The 16,921-nt window shown below is 33.7% G+C and overlaps 1 protein-coding gene across 1 annotated transcript in view; it reads right to left on the bottom strand.

Annotated features, from left to right (window-relative positions):
* The window catches only part of LOC126890499 (juvenile hormone esterase-like), a 52,417-nt gene that overhangs the window by 24,391 nt on the left and 11,105 nt on the right, over nucleotides 1-16,921 (bottom strand). Inside the window, exons 4-8 of the mRNA XM_050659482.1 lie at nucleotides 15,730-16,060; nucleotides 13,984-14,180; nucleotides 5,652-5,823; nucleotides 3,206-3,366; nucleotides 376-511 (exon numbers count right to left, since the gene is read on the bottom strand). Coding sequence (XP_050515439.1) covers nucleotides 376-511; nucleotides 3,206-3,366; nucleotides 5,652-5,823; nucleotides 13,984-14,180; nucleotides 15,730-16,060 — 997 coding nt within the window. The remainder of the gene's footprint in view (nucleotides 1-375; nucleotides 512-3,205; nucleotides 3,367-5,651; nucleotides 5,824-13,983; nucleotides 14,181-15,729; nucleotides 16,061-16,921) is intronic.

The following is a 16,921-nucleotide window of genomic DNA, read 5'->3' as shown; positions in this document are numbered from 1 at the left end:
TTCGTTTAATTATAAAGTGAAATTTCGTGATTTTTAAGAACTGGTTATTACAAAACACCATTTTCTGAAAATGTGTCACTAAAAAACTCAGTGAGCGATATGTTTCATGCTCGTTAATCCTGACACTTAGTGATCTTTCAGTTTCTCCCACATAGACATTGTTGCATTCACAGTGTATTTTGTAGATGCAGTCCTTTGACTTCTCCTTTTGTTGTTCGGTTTAGTTTTGGACAAGATTGAACTTAGTGTATTGGTTGTTTTAAATGTTGTTGTTATGTTGTACTTATTCGTCACCACTTTCACTCATGTTTTTGTATTGTACTGGTAATGTTTTTATATTATTTATTTCAAACAGTTTTGAAAAAATATACTTGCCTGAAAAATTAAATCCAAGTATCTTTTCAACATCTCCTTTGTAGCTAAATTGATACAAATACGTATTGGGAACATATTTTTTAACATCAGAGACAAATCTATGGATAGGTCGGAAAAACAGATCAATATTAAAGAACTAAAAATAAAAAATAATTATAAAACCAAAATAAATTTTTTATTTTAAAAGAATAAAGCATTAATGCTATAAAATGATAAATATTTTTATTAAAGCTTCAAATAAAAAGTATAGCTCTACTTATAATCTTGTTATGGTTTTATTGAATAATGGCCATATTATTTCAGCATAGATGAATTTTATCCAAGAACACAATGTATCTTATTGTGTTCATGTTTTAATGAAATTAACTCAATAATCCGATGAAATAAAATTCTTTTGACATAAGTCAAATCAGTAGACAATTACAATGGTTTTAAATCATCATCATGGAAACCAATATCGTTGTCGTGGTAACCCATTATATTAAAAGTTTGATTTTGACAACATTGGCAAATAATTAATTTGTGTATTTTCACTCCTAAATAAAAATTGATATGACTCTATTTTTTGTGGCTTTTTTCCAAACGTACGGCCCTAGAAAAAAAATTGTTCCTAACTCATGCGGAAAGTGTCTTCCCCGCACTCTATTGCTTGCCCGAACTCCGCTATCGCGTCGTTCGGGTCAACGGCAGTCTCGTGCGTGAAAGTATCACTTTCCGCACTAGTTAAAAAATAACTATTCTGATTTAAAGCAAATAATTTTCCAACATGGATGATGCAGTCAATGCTAGTGGATTTGTCTGATACATCAAATACGCAGTATAAGAAGGTTTTTATCAAGAAGAACTCATATAATTGCAAAATGAGGAATAAGTTAAAGCTTTATTTAATATAAAAGGAGCGATAGCATGGCTTTGTGGGAAAACAGAAATCAAAAAATCAAATGTGTAAGAAAACTATTGCTACAATTTTCATCTTCAAATTTAGCTGAATATCGATTTAGTGCTGTAAATGATTTACTGGTAAAAAAGAAATCAGCTGGATTATACACAACTTGTAGACTTAAGACTGAAGCTAACCAAATTGAAATCTAATATAAAATATCTGTGCATCAAGAATCAATGGCAAGGATCTCACTAAATTAAAATAATAAATTAATATAGAAAATCTACATTAAAATTATTTGGAATCTTTCATTGTATGTTTTAAAAATTTACTTAACTGTTTCGTTAACAATTTCCTAGTGATGTCTTCCTATAACCTATCATTTAAATGTTTAAGTTGAACATTTGGTTGGCATACAAGCCAGTGTAACAAAAATGAGAAAACTTCTGTTGGAGTGAAAGTAAAGAGAAAGATATACTCCAACAGAAGTAAGGAAAAGAAAATGAGAAAAAGACTAGGTATAAAAATGAAGTGGCTTCTACGTTGAGAAGCCGCAATAGGAAAAATAAAAAAATACTACTTTGCAGTAGTACTGAAGAAAGGGGAATTAGAAGGGATAGAAGTAGAAGTGGGAAGAGACAGAGGCAAACTGAATAGAGTTGGCTAGCTATAGATGCAAGAGAGCAACTTGACACTCAAGGATGGATACGGCTCGTTTGCATGCCTGTCGAAGAACAGTAGCTCTATATAGATAGTAATGATGACTAGAAGATGAAATAATAAAATAAGAATAATGTACTGAAAATGAATGGAGATGAATAATGACTAAAACGAACAAAATAAATAAAACTAACTAATCATGGGCGCCATGAAAATGATCTTCTATCATTTTCCCAGGTATCTTATACTGATGTCAAGTATTAAATATATTAACTCTGTAATAATGAACATAAAGGAATAATAAAATTCATGATATACAAAATAAATAAACATTTTTAGATTTTTTACTATTCTAAATAATTATGTATGTGAATGTTACATAGGGGGGGGGGCATAAGAATTTTTGGAATGGTTAAGGTAGGACATGGCATAAAAAGGTTGGAAAACACTGCTATAAGGTACTTAGAATAGTTGAAAGACATTTCCACAAGAGAAATAAAATGAAAACAGATTGTTAATAAAATTTGAGAAAAAAACACCTACGTAGAAATATTTTCCCACACTAACATCTTACTGCAGAAAAAATGAATACAAAAGGGTCGACTACAGGTGAATAGGTTTTGGCAGATGAAAAAGAAAACGATGGAGAAAAAACAAAACCGAAGCTTATCAGTCAATTGATAGAAATAAGAAAAATTTACATAGACAAAGATGACACACGCTACATCTGCTCACATGTCTCACCTGGCGCCAAAACATCAAAGGATTCAACTTTTTTCCATGGCCAACAATACAGAAAACAGTTTGTACCAATTCTTCTTCTTTTTGTCAAATGAAAATGATAATCACGTCATCTGAAATAATTGATGCCTTGCAAGATGTGCTCTATTGGCGAAACCCAAGAAAACTAAACGAAGATGTAGACTACGATTGAACTGGATGGATGGTGTAGATTAGGATGCAGGAGAATTAGAACTAATGAAAGATTTTGTGTGTTGCAAATTTGCACCAAGCCGTAAATATTAGGTCCAAATGGAGAAATATTCTTAGAAAGATCGACGCTCAACTAGGGCAGTAGCTTCTTATTTTTCTTTTTCTTGTTGTACTCATCCACTAGACCTGTATAAGCTGGTACAAGCTTCCGAAATCATGAAATGGGTATGGTTAGTAAATGGAAGATGTCCAATAACCCAACTGGTCGCTAATGTATGACCTAATAACTTTGTTCTCTTCCTGAAGAAATTTGTAGCTAAGTTTTTAAGAACTAACTATATAATTTATACTTACATTTATTAAATGACTGTCCATTGTAATATTTGGTGCATTTCCAAAAAATTCTTTTCTGATTTTCAATCCCGCTTCCGTCAGATTTTTGTTGGAAATTATATCTGCAGGTACTAGTTTTCTTGGTTCTGTTTGTAATGTTGGTATAGAACCGGAAAATAATGCTAAAATGGAGCATTTTAAATGCATGACAAACATGACACTATAGTAATAATTATAAAATTTATTTATTACTTTATTTATGTAATGTAAGAGTCATCTGACCTAGTTACGTTGCTAGTTTTATTTACAATATATAAAAGTTTCCACTCAGGATGATCCTATAGGACTAAAAACGTTCTGAATGAAGCTTTCTAGAAAGTAAGGTATCAATCGAAGTAGCACAGAAAACTACAATAAATATCGTTCCCATACCACCAGATTGACAACAGGTTAATTTCTTTGGTTACAACCTCCCGAGATTTTTAAAAATTACAAATCATACAAGATGCCGAGGAAATTAAGATGAGAGAATTTTAAATAATTCCCAATCCATCTGCTCAGCGTGGTAAAAGTTCCAACAAGAAAGATTCCTTAATACTCAACAAAAGAGTAAATGAATTAAAATGTATAAACATTTTCAATTTCTTTGCAACACGAAAATGCAGCAGCTGCATAATAATCTGGTTAAATCGGAGAGTGCAGGAAGAGTCTATACCGGTTTCGGAGGTCTTTTCCTCCTCATCAGTAGTCCCATATCCTCTTCTCTCCGATTTCCCCAGGCATCACACTTTGGGTCTTTCCGAATTGCAAAGAATGAAATGTCACGGATGTACTAGTGCCATCTACCGAAAAACAAAGTAAGTTATCAATCGAAGTAGCACAGAAAACGACAATAAATATCGTTTCCATACCACCAGATTGACAACAGGTGGAATACTTTCTTTGGTTACAACCTCACGAGATTTTCAAAAATTATAAATCATACAGGATGCTGAGGAAATTAAGATGAGAGAATTTTAAATAATTCTGAACCCATCTGCTCGGCGTGGTAAAAGTTCCAACAGGATAGATTTCTTAGTACTCAACAAAAGAGTAAATGAATTAAAATGTATAAACATTTTCAATTTTTTTGCAACACGAAAATGCAAGTCCAAAAACAAAAATATGCCTCATGTGGGGTTATAGAACTTACAACGGGAAAAGGTATTGGTCTTGTGGAGAAAGTTATGTTCTCAGAGGGACATAGCTGTAGCATAGCTATGCTTAACAAAGGGGGGCGTTCTGTCTAAAACCTATGCTAGGTAACAGCAACTAGGAAATCTTAAAAATAAAGCAAGGGAAAGTCGCCAAAAAGTAATAACGACTCGCCTAGATCGTTTAATTGTTCAGTCAGCTGGAAATCACCCAACCATTTCTTACCCGCAGCTCCAAAGGTAGCTTTTGGAAACTAGAAGTGTAACTTTTTCAGTTGAAACGATAAGAAGAAAAGTTCATGCCAAGAGGTATACAGCAGAAGACAGTTACGAGTTCCCGGGTTATCCAAGGAGCACAAGATCGGTTGCCTAAATTGGTGTCTTCACCACCAAAACTGGAACATTGGGAATTGACAAAATGTGCTATTTTTAGAAAAAGTCAGGATTGGTGTAAAATCAGATGACCCACGAAATCGTGTACTAGAGGTCGAAGAAGACAAGCAAGAACGAAAACTGTCAGATCTGTTCACAAATATACAAGTGGAAGTATAATGTTTTGGAGAAGAATTGTGATCCGTAAAAAAACTCCTTTAATTTTCATTCAATCTACTTTAACTGCTCACAGGTATGTTGATAACCTGTAGTTAGGCTCTGGAGAGATGCAACAGGGGAAAATTTAATTTTCAAGCATGATAATGGACCTCCACATACCATTAGAGTGACTAGAGACATCATTGCAGCAGAAGGTATCCCTTGTTTCGAGTGGACTGCTTGCTCACCCGAGCTTAACCCTATAGAGTATAGAGTATTTGTAAGATATGCTTAAAAGAAAAATTAGAGCTCGCCGGGATAATCAACAAAACACCGCACGGGTAGTATAAGCTGCTGTTGAAGAATGAAGCAATCTACCAAAACTAAATGTTGAAATTTGATTGGGAGCGTGCCCACTAAAACTGAAGCTTGCATAGGACTAGAGGTAATAACACTGACTACTAAAAAAAAATAAAAAAAATAAATAAAAACAATTTAAACATTATTAGTTTTACATTGAAATTTTTTATTATATTGGCTAAAACAACTAGTTTTAATTTGTTTGTTAAATACTTTATTGTTTTATTTAATGTTTACATATTTGTTATTAAATTGCTTTAAAATAAATTATGTTTGACTCCGTGTGTTCGTTTTTTTTTAATTCGCATGAAATAATAAGAAATATCAGATGATTCCATATAAGTTTGGGTGTGTGGTAAATGTTTAAATTGTTCAATTCTTACCTGGGGCCATAATCCCAAGTTCATTTGAAGTATGTCCCGCTAGTATTGGAACTCGAGTGAACTGTCCTGATAATAAGGCATTATCACTTTTAACGGTCAAGAAAGCTGTTGGATGTGGAACTTCTATAACTGGTCCTAGGGCGATACCAATCAATGGGAAATTGTTGAACGTCTAAAATTATAACAATATGACAACATTAAGGGTTTTTAGTAGGTACATAAAAGGTCTATTCGGTTAAGATAGTGTAAAATGCAGCCAGCAATATTCCAAAAATAAAAACACCGTGTTGTTCTACATCAACAAGTATTCAACCAATAAAATGTTTAGACCTCTAGCCCCACCCATAACCACCGAAAAAATTAAAACGTTTTCTTTTTTGTTTTTGGGGATATCCTCGATTCTGAATATCATAGAAACTTCGTTTATCTTTTGTTTTGTAGGATTTTTTATTGCCCATAGCATCATATTTTTTTTACAAAATATTTGGCGTCAAATTCAATTTTTTTTCTTTTGAAATTTTTAAATTTAGGCTAACCAAAATGCCAAAGAAAAAATATGTTATTTAATGGTTGTCAAATTTTCTCTATGATTTTTTTTTAGATTTTTATAGATGGGGCATCCTGGATAAATTAACGAAAAATCATTTTTTTGTTTTTTTCTTTAACCGTTTTGACTCCTGATTCAATTTTAAAATCATTATCTGCCTTATATTATTTAAGTGCAATCCAAAAAAGATCACATAAATTTTAAAATCCCTAGACATAACCTCAAAAAAAAATCGAAACGTATAATTTCGTTTTTTGACGGTTCGAATCAACGTAGAAACTTATTTTTTCCTTTAGTATGTAGGTTTTTTTATTACATGTTATTCTTTACAAAAATTTTGGAGCGCAATTCAATTTTTTAACCCGTGTTGAGCTGCCCCCCCCCCCAACTTGCAAAAATCAAAAAACAAATAGCCCTGATTTATGAGCTATTTATGAGCTTTCATATTCCGCAAACTAAAACTTTTGAGCTCGTTCCACTGAGCAGGAATTTAATACTTTAGTGGGGGGCTGAGTCAGCCCCCCACTACTTAAAAATAGGAATATTGAATCGGTTTTTGCGGCAGAATTACGGGCTATTTATGAGCTCTTGAAATTATATAGTTTCGATTTTTGAGCTCATCCCCTTCACCCCCAAACAACCCTTTAATTGATTTAACTTAAGAGAAAAATGTTGAGAAAACTTAAAATATATCGTATTGCCGATATAATTCCTATAGCTTATATACTCTAAGAATAAACTATTAAATCACGTGCATTTCGATTATTGAGCTACAATCCGTTCGCAAGAAAACCACCCTATCTCCCCGGCTTAAGAGAAAGTTGTTTTTAAAATGCATTAAATTAATTACTTGGTGACTACATATCATTTAATAATTTATAAGCTTCCAAATTACGCGCATTTAGATCAGTAAATTGCAATTTATTTTGTATAGTACAGTCACTGAAGGTAAAAATCAACCATTACCTTCAATTTCGGGGAACCTTCATCGATTTTCACGAAAATTGGTCAGTGGTTAGAGGATACGTCAAGAAACAAAGGTGACATGGTACCACCTTGCGCCTTTACTATGAGGGTGGATACCGCCCCTTCTCGGGGGTGAAAATTATTTTATAAAAAATAACTGCACAAATCAATAAAAGAACAAATTAAAAGCAAAATTTATTATATAAAGTTATTAAAATAAGTCAATATTTTTATGTTATTAAAGATCAAAGATTTTAATTATTCGTGAAAAAAAATGCATGTTTTGAAGCGGTTTTTCACTGAAAAACTGTAAGTTTTACAAAAAAGGTAATAGTAGTTTAATTCGTATAGCTTATATTCTAAGAATAAACTCTTAAATCACGCGCCTTTCGATTATAGAGCTACAACCCCTTCGCAAGAAAACCATCCCATATTCCCGGCTTAAGAGAGAGTTTTATTTAAAATAATTTAAATTAATTATTTGGCAACTACATATCGTTTAATAATTTATGAGCTCGCGAAATATATGCATTTCAATTACTGAATTGCCATTTTCTTTCTATAGTGCAGTCACTGAAGGTAAAAATCAACTATGACCTTCGATTTCGGTAAATCTCCATTTATTTTCACGAATTGACAATATCAACTTGCGGTTTTAGTCTGGGGTATATGTCACCCCTTCTCGGGGGTGAAAATTACTTTATTAAAAATAATGTAAGTTTCTACAAAAAAGTTTTCATCACTAAAATTGAAGCTAATAAAAATATAATAAATTGCTTACTTTAAAAGCCCTTTAATGTTAATTTAAAGTAAGTTATTGGTAATTAAATGTATATTTTTTTCTGCGACTGTTCAAATCTAAGGATTCAAACTTAAATAACGGGAAAGAGATGCATTTTATAACACTTGGGCACTAAATACTTGTCAAAGTACTTATAAATACCTATCAAAAATGAGCTCTAGAAAAAGTTGATAGCATCAAAATCCGCTCACCAATTTTCGTAAAAATGAATGGAGATTTACCGAAATTGAAGGTCATAGTTGATTTTAACCTTCAGTGACTGCACTATAGAAAGAAACTGGCAATTCAATAATTGAGATGCGTATATTTTGCGAGCTCATAAATTATTAAACGATATCTAGTCGCCAAATAATTAATTTAAATTATTTTAAGTACAACTCTCTCTTAAGCCGGGAATATGGGATGGTTTTCTTGCCAAGGGGTTATAGCTCAATAATCGAAAGGCGCGTGATTTAAGAGTTTATTCTTAGAATATAAGCTATACGAATTAAACTACTATTAACTTTTTTGTAAAAAATTACAGTTTCAGTGAATTACAAAAACCGCTCCAAAACATGCATTTTTTTCACGAATAATTAAAATTTTTGATCTTTAATAATTTAATAAGTATTGACTTATTTTAATAACTTTATATAATAAATTTTGCTTAAAATTTGTTCTTTTATAGATTTGTGCAGTTATTTTTTATAAAATAATTTTCACCCCCGAGAAGGGGCGGTATCCACCCTCATAGTAAAGGCGCAAGGTGGTACCATGTCACCTTTGTTTCTTGACGTATCCTCTAACCACTGACCAATTTTCGTGAAAATCGATGAAGGTTCACCGAAATTGAAGGTAATCGTTGATTTTTACCTTCAGTGACTGCACTATACAAAATAAATTGCAATTTACTGATCTAAATGCGCGTAATTTGGAAGCTTATAAATTATTAAATGATATGTAGTCGCCAAATAATTAATTTAATGCATTTAAGTACAACTTTCTCTTAAGCCGGGAAGATAGGGTGGTTTTCTTGCGAAGGGGTTGTAGCTCAATAATCGAAATGCACGTGATTTAATAGTTTATTCTTAGAGTATATAAGCCATGGTTCTTGCCAGTTCAATGGACACAGACACAGTTGGTCTGTGTCCATTGAATTGGCAAGAACCACGATTTTTTATCGAGCAGGGAACCATGTTGCCCTTTGAGCACTCCTAACACATTTAATCCTTTAACATCGACTTGGAGTCGCTATAAATATTATATAGTTATCATGTAAACCATATTTCTCGATGTTACCAATTTCATAAAGTTGCTAGTTCCATGTACTAGGCAGAACGCACTGAAGATGATGTGATATAGATTGAAAACGTTTTGCAAATCCTTTTGGATGACTTTTAATAGTTTTTAATAAACTTTTTTTCTACCATTGTACAAACGAAGTTTTTACTTCTGTATGATTTTTTAATTATGGTATACAGCCAGCTACTGGGTATTTTCCCATTGATTTTGAGAACTTAGTCTTTTGCTAGCAGTTGCTGCTGTGGCATCTATGCCATTTCGTTCGTTGCAATCCGTGACTGCACGCCGGGGTTTGTTTTGGCTGGATCAGAGAGAGCAGCATATTTGCCTCCTGATGAGAGAATAATAAGTTTCGAAACCGGTAGGGGTGCTTGCTGCACTCTCTGATTGGACTAGAATATGATGCGGCTGTTTTTCCTTTTGCAACGAAATTGAAAATGGTTATTCATTTTTGATTTACATGTTTATTCTGATTGGAGTACGAAGGGAACCATTCTCGTTGGAACTTTACCGCGCTGAGCAGATGGGACGTGAAATATAAATTGTAAAATTCCCTCATCTTCCTTAGTCTCAGCATCCGTTATGGCTTGCAAATTATAGAAGCCTCGGAGGTGTAACCAGAGAAGGTCCCATTGTTTTCAGTCTGGTAGGATGTAGAGTAACATTATGTTGTTTTATATACCATTAGATTGAAAACATAGTCTTGTACGAATTTTTCACGCTTACAGAAATTTAGTCATAACTTTGAAGATGGCTTTGTAAGCCGATAGCGATCAGCTAGGAATTAAGTGCTTTACGCACTTTTAAAGTAAATACTAAGAAAACAAATATACAAACAAGATAACATTTTAGAGATGCACATATAGAAAGAGTTGATAAATACAAATATCTGGGAACTTGCATTTCAGAAAATAATGATCAAACGATAGAAATAATAGGCAGGATAGAAATAACAAGAAATGCGTTTATAAAAATGAAAAGGATTCTCTGCAATAAAAAAGAATGTGTGTGTACTTTGTACGCACATAACAAGTTATACTTCTATTATATAATTTCAACGAAATAAATATACTTAACAGGTTATTTGTATTTTATTTAAATATTAAACTAACTTTCTTACCAACCACTTTTAAAAAAATTTTATTAAAACGATACCAAAAATTAAAAAAAAAGGAATGTGAATCGTCCGGGATTTGAACCCGGCACCTCTCGATCTCTGGTCCAATGTTCTACCATCCAAGCTATTAAACCCCTTGTAAGTGACGTCTCGGATATAATTACACATCACGGTGACAAATAGATCAAGTGAAGTACCTACATATAAAAATGTTATAATAGATATTTTATTATCTTACTTCCGAGGAAGACAAATCCAAAGACACAAAAATTATAATAAATAATACATTTACTAAAAACACTTATATATCCTTTTAATGACTTATTTGCGCTGACAGCGCTGATACATACATATCTTGAAAGATTAGCAACGAGCTACATACATACTGTCTGTGTGCGCATGCGCCCGGGATTATAAAATTTCACTCTCGATCGTAAAGAAGTATAACTTCAAAAATCTTAGGTTATAGAAAGCTCTGAGATGCTACGTGTTTTCGATACTACAAAATGGACTTGGATGCTGGACACCAAAGCAAGAACACATAAAGAAGCTACAGTCATTTGAAATTGTTGTTATAGAAGGATGTTTAGAACAGCATGGACATAGAAAATAAAACGATATAGAAATCTCGAGAAATAGGTAAAAACTACGAAATAATCAACGTTTACTCCGAAAGAATTTTCAGAAAAGCACTTCCTGAAAACAAGAAGGAATACTTGTGAACGGTGAAGTCATCAATAATTTGCGATATGCGGATGATACAGTACTCCTAGCTTCTAGTCAAGAAGATCTGCAAACACTACTTGATAGTGTCGTTGAGAGTTGTAGGGAGGCAGGTCTGGATCTGAACATACGGAAAACCAAAATACTCGTAATAAGTAAACAACAGCATATAAAACCGTCTATATATGTAAATAATACCAAACTTGAGCAAGTTGATAAAATCGTTTACCTTGGACAGCAATTAAATTGTAACGCAGAAAGTCGCGGCGAAATTAGATCTAGGATAGAGCAGGCTAGAGCCGCTTTTAGAAGGATGTAACAGAGACCTAAAATTGGCATTGAGGATCCGCCTACTTCGCTGCTACGTGTTCTCGGTCTTACTTTATGGTGTCGAGTCCTGGACTGTGAATAAAATCGATCTAAATCGCCTTGAGGCTTTCGAAATGTGGTGCTATAGAAGAATTTTAAAAGTTTCCTGGGTGGAGAAGATTCGAAACTCCACAATACTACTCGTAGAACGTCTCAGCAAGACTACTGAGATCATAAAAAGCATCAAGCAGAGAAAGCTGGAGTATTTCGGACATGTAATGAGAGGTCCCAAATATAGGTTGCTACAAAATATCATGCAAGGAAAAATAGCAGGCAAACGCAGTCCAGGACGAAGAAGAACCTCACGGTTTAAGAACTTGCGAGATTGGTATGGTGTTGATACACGCATGCTATTTAGGGTGGCAGTGAATAAAATTAAGATAGCTATGATGGTAACCAACGTTCTGAAAGGACATGGTACATGAAGAAGAAGAAGAATAAAAATAAGACAGTTACAATATCTGGGACACGTAATGAGAGACGGTGATATGAACTGTTAAGACTGATATGATAATACGGAATGGGACGTTTCATCGCCGCCGGTTCATCGCCGCCGTTTCGATGGCGCCGGTTCATTGCCAGTCCATTTCATCACCGTCCGTTTCATCGCTGTCCGTTTCATCGCCAGTTAGTCAGTTGATTTTGTATTATGGGAGATGACACGACACGACGTTAAATTCAGTTCAAAACTTTTGACAATGAAAAAGATAAAAAATATTATTATATTTTTTACTGTTCTACTTCCCCTAAATTTTTGTACAAAAATTTTGGGTTCTTTTCGAATTTAAGAAACAGTTTTTCTTGGTTGGAAATGTTGACCGTGAAATTTAAAAGGTTATCATTATATCATATTTTATATTAAAAAAGTTTAAAAGTCAATTAAAAGATTAAGTATGGCAACGGGAATGGTCATTTCCTAGAATTTCTAATAGTCCATGTGGTGAGACCGCTCCCGTCTGAAAAAAATTTCTGATTCGGTTTCTTTGTGGATTCCTATTCAAAAATGTCCCGTTTAAACAAATCAGAAGGGTGCCGGGAGAAATTTTTGGGTAGAAATTGTTTAAAAAAATTTTTTAAGCAAATACAAAAGATCATGTTTCTTTGCTCTGGAACATATATTTTTAGATCTTTTGGGTTAATCTAAACAAGAAAGGTATCTTGTAATTTTTGTCAGAAAGTGACAGTTTTGGAGTTATAGGCGATTTAAAATCTGAAAAATGCGAAAATACGCATTTTCGAGGCTTAAAAACTCATATTTAAATTAGTATTTTTAAGGTTGCCAGATACTTAGATTGAAGACTGAACATTCAGCTTCAAGATTCTAATGAGTGATCGCGTCTAACTTCAAACCGTTGTTTTTTAATTGTTAAATATGCGTGTTTATCCGATTTTTTGCCGGTGCGGCGAGCTCCATTTCAAAAATCTCCTATTTTCCTCCGAAAAAATATTTTTTCTAGATTTTTTGTGATATTCTAAATAAAATAAGTTTCTTGCCATTTTTCTCAAAAGTTAATAGTTTTTAAGTTATAAGCGATTTAAAATCCGAAAAATGACAAAAAGACGCATTTTCGGATTTAAATCACTTATAACTTTAAAACTAATAACTTTCGAGAAAAGTATAAAGAAACTTATTTTATTTAGAATATCCCAAAGAATCGAGAAAACATATTTTTCGGAGGAAAATAGGAGATTTTTGAAACGGAGCGCGTTGCACCGGCAAAAAAATCGGATAAACACGCATATTAATAATTAAAAAACAACGGTATAAATTAAACGCGATCACTCTTCAGAACCTTGAAGCTGAATATTTAGTCTTCCATTTTAGGTGTCCGGCAACCTTAAAAATACTCATTTGAATATGAGTTTTTAAGCCTCAAAAATGCGTATTTTCGCATTTTTCAGATTATAAATCGCCTATAACTCGAAAACTATCAATTTCTGAGAAAATTTACAAGATACCTTTGTTGTTCAGAATGACCCACAAAACTCAAAAATATATGTTCCGGTGCAAAAAACCTGATCTTTTGTATTTGTTAAAAAAATTTTTTTAAACAATTTCTGCCCAAAAATTCCGCCCGGCACCCTTCAGATTTGTTTAAAGCGGACATTTTTGAATAGGAATCCACAAAGAAACCGAATCAGAAATTTTTCCAGACGGGAGCGGTCTCACCACATGGACTATAATTAATACTAAAAATAAATAATAAATGTAACTGTCGAAAATTTGGAAATATATCAGATAGCGATTAACTGACGCGATGAATCGGCCGGCGACGAATGGGCCGGCGGTGAATCGGCCGGCGATGAACTGGCGGCATTGAAACGGCGGCGATGAACTGGGGGCGATGAAACGACCTAGACCCGATAATACAGGGAAAGACAAGAGGATAAAGGAGTATAGGAAGAAGGAGGGTGTCCTGGTTGAACAATGTAAGGGACTGGTTTCAATGCAGTTCCATAGAATCGGAGCAGCAGTAGATAGTATTATAATCAATATAATTATTTTGAAAATAAATATCATATTTACCGTTACAGATAAAATAGCTGAAGCATTTTGTAGACTAGCATAATCAACTTTTTTTAGGTTTTCTATTAACTGGCTCGAGTTTGCGGATCCTACACCCAATGCGGTTCCAGTGTTGTGAGCCAATTCATTACCCGTTCTTGATAATGCCCATAAACACAAAGAAACGCCACTGTTCATAATAGCCCCACTAAATAGTCCTAAAAGATAAATTTAATTTAACAATGATTAATTAATGTATATTATGAGAGAAACCAATAGTAGGGGAGGAAAGTATGCGAAATTTGTAGTTACTCGAGCGCTATGGGGACCTATTGGGTAGTGAAGAGTAGGTCCTAAAACCAAAAAAAGTTTAGTAAAATTTTCTATTTAAGTGGGGACTTTCCATTTTTTTAATATAAATTTACATTTCCAACAATCGTTTTTTCGATTATTGCCCATCTATCCATAATTCGAAAAAATGTCTCGAATAAAGGTTACTTATTTTTACGCAAGGAATCCAAATCTCCAATAAAAAATAGGGGCTCCTATTTAAGATTTTAAAGTAATCCACCACACCACCTCCGTGGGAGGTCGTGTTTGGCGTCATTCGATAGATTTTTCAAAAATAGAGAATACATGTATATTGCAGTTTTTAGATCTGATGTTCATTTCGCAAAATATCGCGGGGTTCCTAATTAAAATTTAAAATTTATCCCCACCCTTCTCCGTGGGTGGTCGTGCTTGGTATCACTCGATAGATTTTTGAAAAATATTGAACAGGTATTTTTTAGTTTTTCGATATAACGTTTATTTCTCGAAATATTCGCTTTTTTTGTGAAAGTTTGTGACTCACGCGTTTCCTTACGCACCGCTCTAACTGTCAGATTTTTAAAATATACACTCTTCTGCATGTACTTAACTTACTTTATCTTAATTTGACTAGATAGATAGATAGATTTTTCTTTCAGGTCCCCCTTAACGACATCCCCTATATTCAGATCTAATATCTGTTAGGGGTACAATTAGAGGGTATAAGGTTTCTCCCCATGTGATAATGTAACGCGCTCGAGTAACTGCAAAAATTCCCGCTTGGGTCCCCTACCATAAAGAGTTTCTTTAGAAAACTCTAGAGCTGCTGTCTAGAGTCCATTTAGAAAGGTTTACCTCAGGGCCAGCAAAAAAAACTGTTAGGAGTACTGCGTTATCATGATGTAAAATCAAGTCAACTTGAAATATCACATAATGTTAAATATAATAATGTCTACTACTACTACTACCACTACTACTACTACTACTACTACTGCTACTACTACTACTACTACTACTATCGATTTACAGCGTTCTCCAACGCCCTCCGTCTCCTAACCGCCATTCTTCTCTGTTTAACATAGATCTGGAGGGATTTCTCTTTCCTCTAGTTCTTTTTCTGTTCCTTTCCCCCAGTTTCTTCTCAACGTTCCTCTTTTTCTCTCCCTTGTGGTGTCCACGTCAAAATCTGTTTAGGTATCCTCTCATCTGCATTCTCTCTAGATGGCTAATACAACAATGTAACTTTATAATAACTTTATGCCATTTGAAGGGTTGTTACCCAGATATTTTTAGTGGCTCAACCATGTATACCTTGTAAGTAGTAATGTTGATGGAATTGTCATGCCTAAAACGTTCTGCGATGTAACCCGAAAGGGTCTTTTTAATATAAATATACCTTTTATAAAGTAGTTTTAATATCTTTTTTTAACTGAAATTATTATAATCATAAAAATTTACCTTTAGATCTTGGAGAATTTAAATGCAAAGAAACAGACGCTGAACCTGCACTTGCTCCCCAAATTGTAACTCGTTTGGGATCCCCTCCAAAATGTGCTATATTCCGTTGAACCCATTGCAAAGCAAGAGTTTGGTCTTTTAGTCCCCAGTTTCCTGGGCAGGTCAGATCTCCCGTACTTAAAAATCCGAAGACGCCTAATCGGTACTGAATACCTACAACCACTAGGCCTTCTTCCAAAAATAATTCAGGTGAATATGTTATTAAAGATCCATTTCCAGCATTGAAAGTACCCCCATGGATCCACACAAGAACGGGAGCTCTTCCATTTAGCTGTAAAATAGGAATATTTCTGATAAAATGAAAGACATTGAAACAAAAAAAAAGAACTTCTGTTGGAGTATGTGTAAAGTGAATGATAAACTCAACAGAAGTAGAAAAAGAAAAAACTAATGTGTAACTAAATGGGACAAAAATGGAGAATAGAATGTATCAAATATGCTGAATGGCCAATGTAACAAATAAGAGAGCTTCTCTTGGAGTGAAAGTAAAGAGAAAGATAAACTCCAACAGAAGTAGACAAAGAAAGATATTCTAGCTAATAAAAAAAATGAGAATAGAAAGAGAACAGCTTCTCGTTGGAGTAGCTGAAGTAACAAAGTACTACTTTTTGCAGTAGTATTATTAGTATAGGAAGATGCAAAGATGAAGAAGAGTGGGATGGCCTGATAATAGAATTATTAATAGACAGAAACATTATTTCGGAACCAAGCAATTAAGTAATATTACAAACTAGATTTACATAGTGAACTGAAATCGACCAAATTAACAACAAAATACAATAAGTAATCCCTTTTTGGCAGATACGCCGAGCTCAACGTATGATACGGCAGATTTATATATGAGTTTGGGAATTTACTAAACTTTTATGTATATAAAAAAAATAAATGCAAGCTAAATCTGAATAATAATAATTACTAAACATATCATCATTATCATTCTCTTTGCTTTATCCCTATGCGGGGTCGGCTTCCCGACCCGGATTGCACCAAGTACGATTGCACCAAGGCTCGGTGCTTAGTCCGTATTTATTCTCATTAGTTTTGGGCCAGATAACAGCGAAACTACAGGGTAACATTCCATGGTGCTTAATGTATGCTGATGATGTCGTGTTAGTAGGAAATAGTGAAAGAG

The sequence above is a fragment of the Diabrotica virgifera genome, chromosome 8, assembly GCF_917563875.1.
Source record: "Diabrotica virgifera virgifera chromosome 8, PGI_DIABVI_V3a".
Lineage (NCBI taxonomy): Eukaryota > Metazoa > Arthropoda > Insecta > Coleoptera > Chrysomelidae > Diabrotica > Diabrotica virgifera.
The sequence above is the reverse complement of the archived record's forward strand: the minus strand, read 5'-3'. Positions and strand labels throughout refer to the sequence as shown.